We start from the raw sequence: 1,686 nt of genomic DNA, 5'->3' as shown, positions 1-1,686 counted from the left end.
ATTTAAATATGACTTCCCTTTGACTTTAAAAGGAGAAATTACCCATAATTCTTTCATTTCCACAGAAAGAGCAAAAAACGTAGTGAAGAACTGATGGTTTCGCTTTAGATGACACATTAACAGGTTCCTCTGACGGCTTAGGTATTCATCATTTACAAAGATGTGAATTTGAACCCTGGCTTGCCACACATCATTTTTTGGTGTACAGACATTGCTCAGCAGCCCCACCTATTGGTGAAAGTTTACTTCTTTAATAGAAGCTCTGAATCTTCTGAAAGCTTCTAGTCCTAAGTAAAGGCCAGAGGAATTTAGCTGAAATGATACCTAACGACATGGAGGGTTTCTGCTGGTTAAATATGTGCAGACTCAATAAAAACACTCTTGTATTTTTTTTCCTCCTTCACTACCTGGAACAGACGGCTGCATGTCGGTCTCATCCCCGATCAGCTCGCCAGCCGGCGGCTCCTCATGTCTGCTGTCGTTGGTTATCGTCCTCCGGATGCTCTGATACCTGCAGAGGAGCAGTTAAGGCTAACCGTTAGCTTAACGTCGTATAAAAGGTTAGCTTTCACCGTTAGCGTCCCTTCCTGGTTCTGACCTGCGGTTCAGCTGCTCCATCTGCTGTATGGAGCTGGACCTCTGCAGGGTCTGCGGGGCGGGGGGAGCGGTGGGACGCTGCCACGTCGTGGTTCTGTTGACGTGATCCACGTAAAAGACGCGTCCGTGGCTGTCGATGCGAGCCTCCCAGTCTGGATGGGCAGAAACATAAACCCCCCCGATGGGTAACAAGATCCAAACATCTTAAACAATTCTACTGAAACGTCGTATCGCAAAACTTTAAGAAAATGTAAAGATATTTCTGCTGTAATACACAGCCTCTGTCAGAAGGGGGCTCATCTGAGTCATGCTAGGTATCATGAGTTTCTACGGTAACAAACTACCCTGAAGATAAACACCCTATGAAAGCAAAGGTCTGATAGGGATAACCCTGTAGGGCATGCGAACACCCACTAGGTGGCAGCGGCTCGTCCACTCTCTGATAGCGGCTGATGTCGTGGCGGACGGAGGGCAGCGATCGCACAGAAGGATGGCTGTTCACCTGAGCCGTGGCCCCTGTATCAAACAAACCACAATCAATTAGAATCCAACATGATCTTTTCCTCTTTTATATCAGCGTCATCCTTTCTTCGCATTTTAACAACGTACAATTTTATCGTAGCTAGTAGCAGGAACCCTGCGGAAGGATGGTTTCAAACTGTCGACAAAAAGTACTACAGGAGGGCTTGCTGGACCCATCCAGGAGGTCATTGTGATGAAATATTAACCAACAGCTATGATAAAAAGTCAACCAATGGCAACACTTTGGTCCCGTGGAAGCTAAGCTAAGACCATAGCGCCTCCGTAGGAGCAGAGTTAACGGTAGAGCGAAGGAGGAGGACTGATGGGAAGAAAGCTCACCAATCTCTTCATCCGCCATTGTTGACCTCCCTTCACTGGGTCTGGCCCCGGGCCCCTGCTGGTGCTGAGGCTGGCCTCCAGATGCCTGCATGGACTGCCTCCTCCAGACCTCTGCTCCTTTGCGCCCCCCTTCTTCATCCCCGCCTTCAGCCCTCATGCCCTCTGAACATAGAAACAATACAGCTAGATGAGTACCAGCTCTATAGCAGCAGCCATTAAAAATGGCCG

General features: G+C 48.3%; 1 protein-coding gene across 2 annotated transcripts in view; it reads right to left on the bottom strand.

The window, feature by feature from the left end:
* The window catches only part of LOC107103297 (E3 ubiquitin-protein ligase HECW2-like), a 39,612-nt gene that overhangs the window by 15,364 nt on the left and 22,562 nt on the right, over positions 1–1,686 (bottom strand). For both annotated transcript variants that reach the window (XM_015402948.1, XM_015402949.1), the window contains exons 11-14: positions 1,459–1,620; positions 1,012–1,113; positions 599–749; positions 408–511 (exon numbers count right to left, since the gene is read on the bottom strand). In XM_015402948.1, the coding sequence (XP_015258434.1) occupies positions 408–511; positions 599–749; positions 1,012–1,113; positions 1,459–1,620 (519 nt within the window). The remainder of the gene's footprint in view (positions 1–407; positions 512–598; positions 750–1,011; positions 1,114–1,458; positions 1,621–1,686) is intronic.

This window comes from Cyprinodon variegatus, unplaced genomic scaffold (assembly GCF_000732505.1).
Source record: "Cyprinodon variegatus isolate N-32 unplaced genomic scaffold, C_variegatus-1.0 Scaffold1416, whole genome shotgun sequence".
In the NCBI taxonomy this organism is placed as follows: Eukaryota; Metazoa; Chordata; class Actinopteri; order Cyprinodontiformes; family Cyprinodontidae; genus Cyprinodon; species Cyprinodon variegatus.
This window is presented reverse-complemented; position numbering and strand designations above follow the sequence as displayed.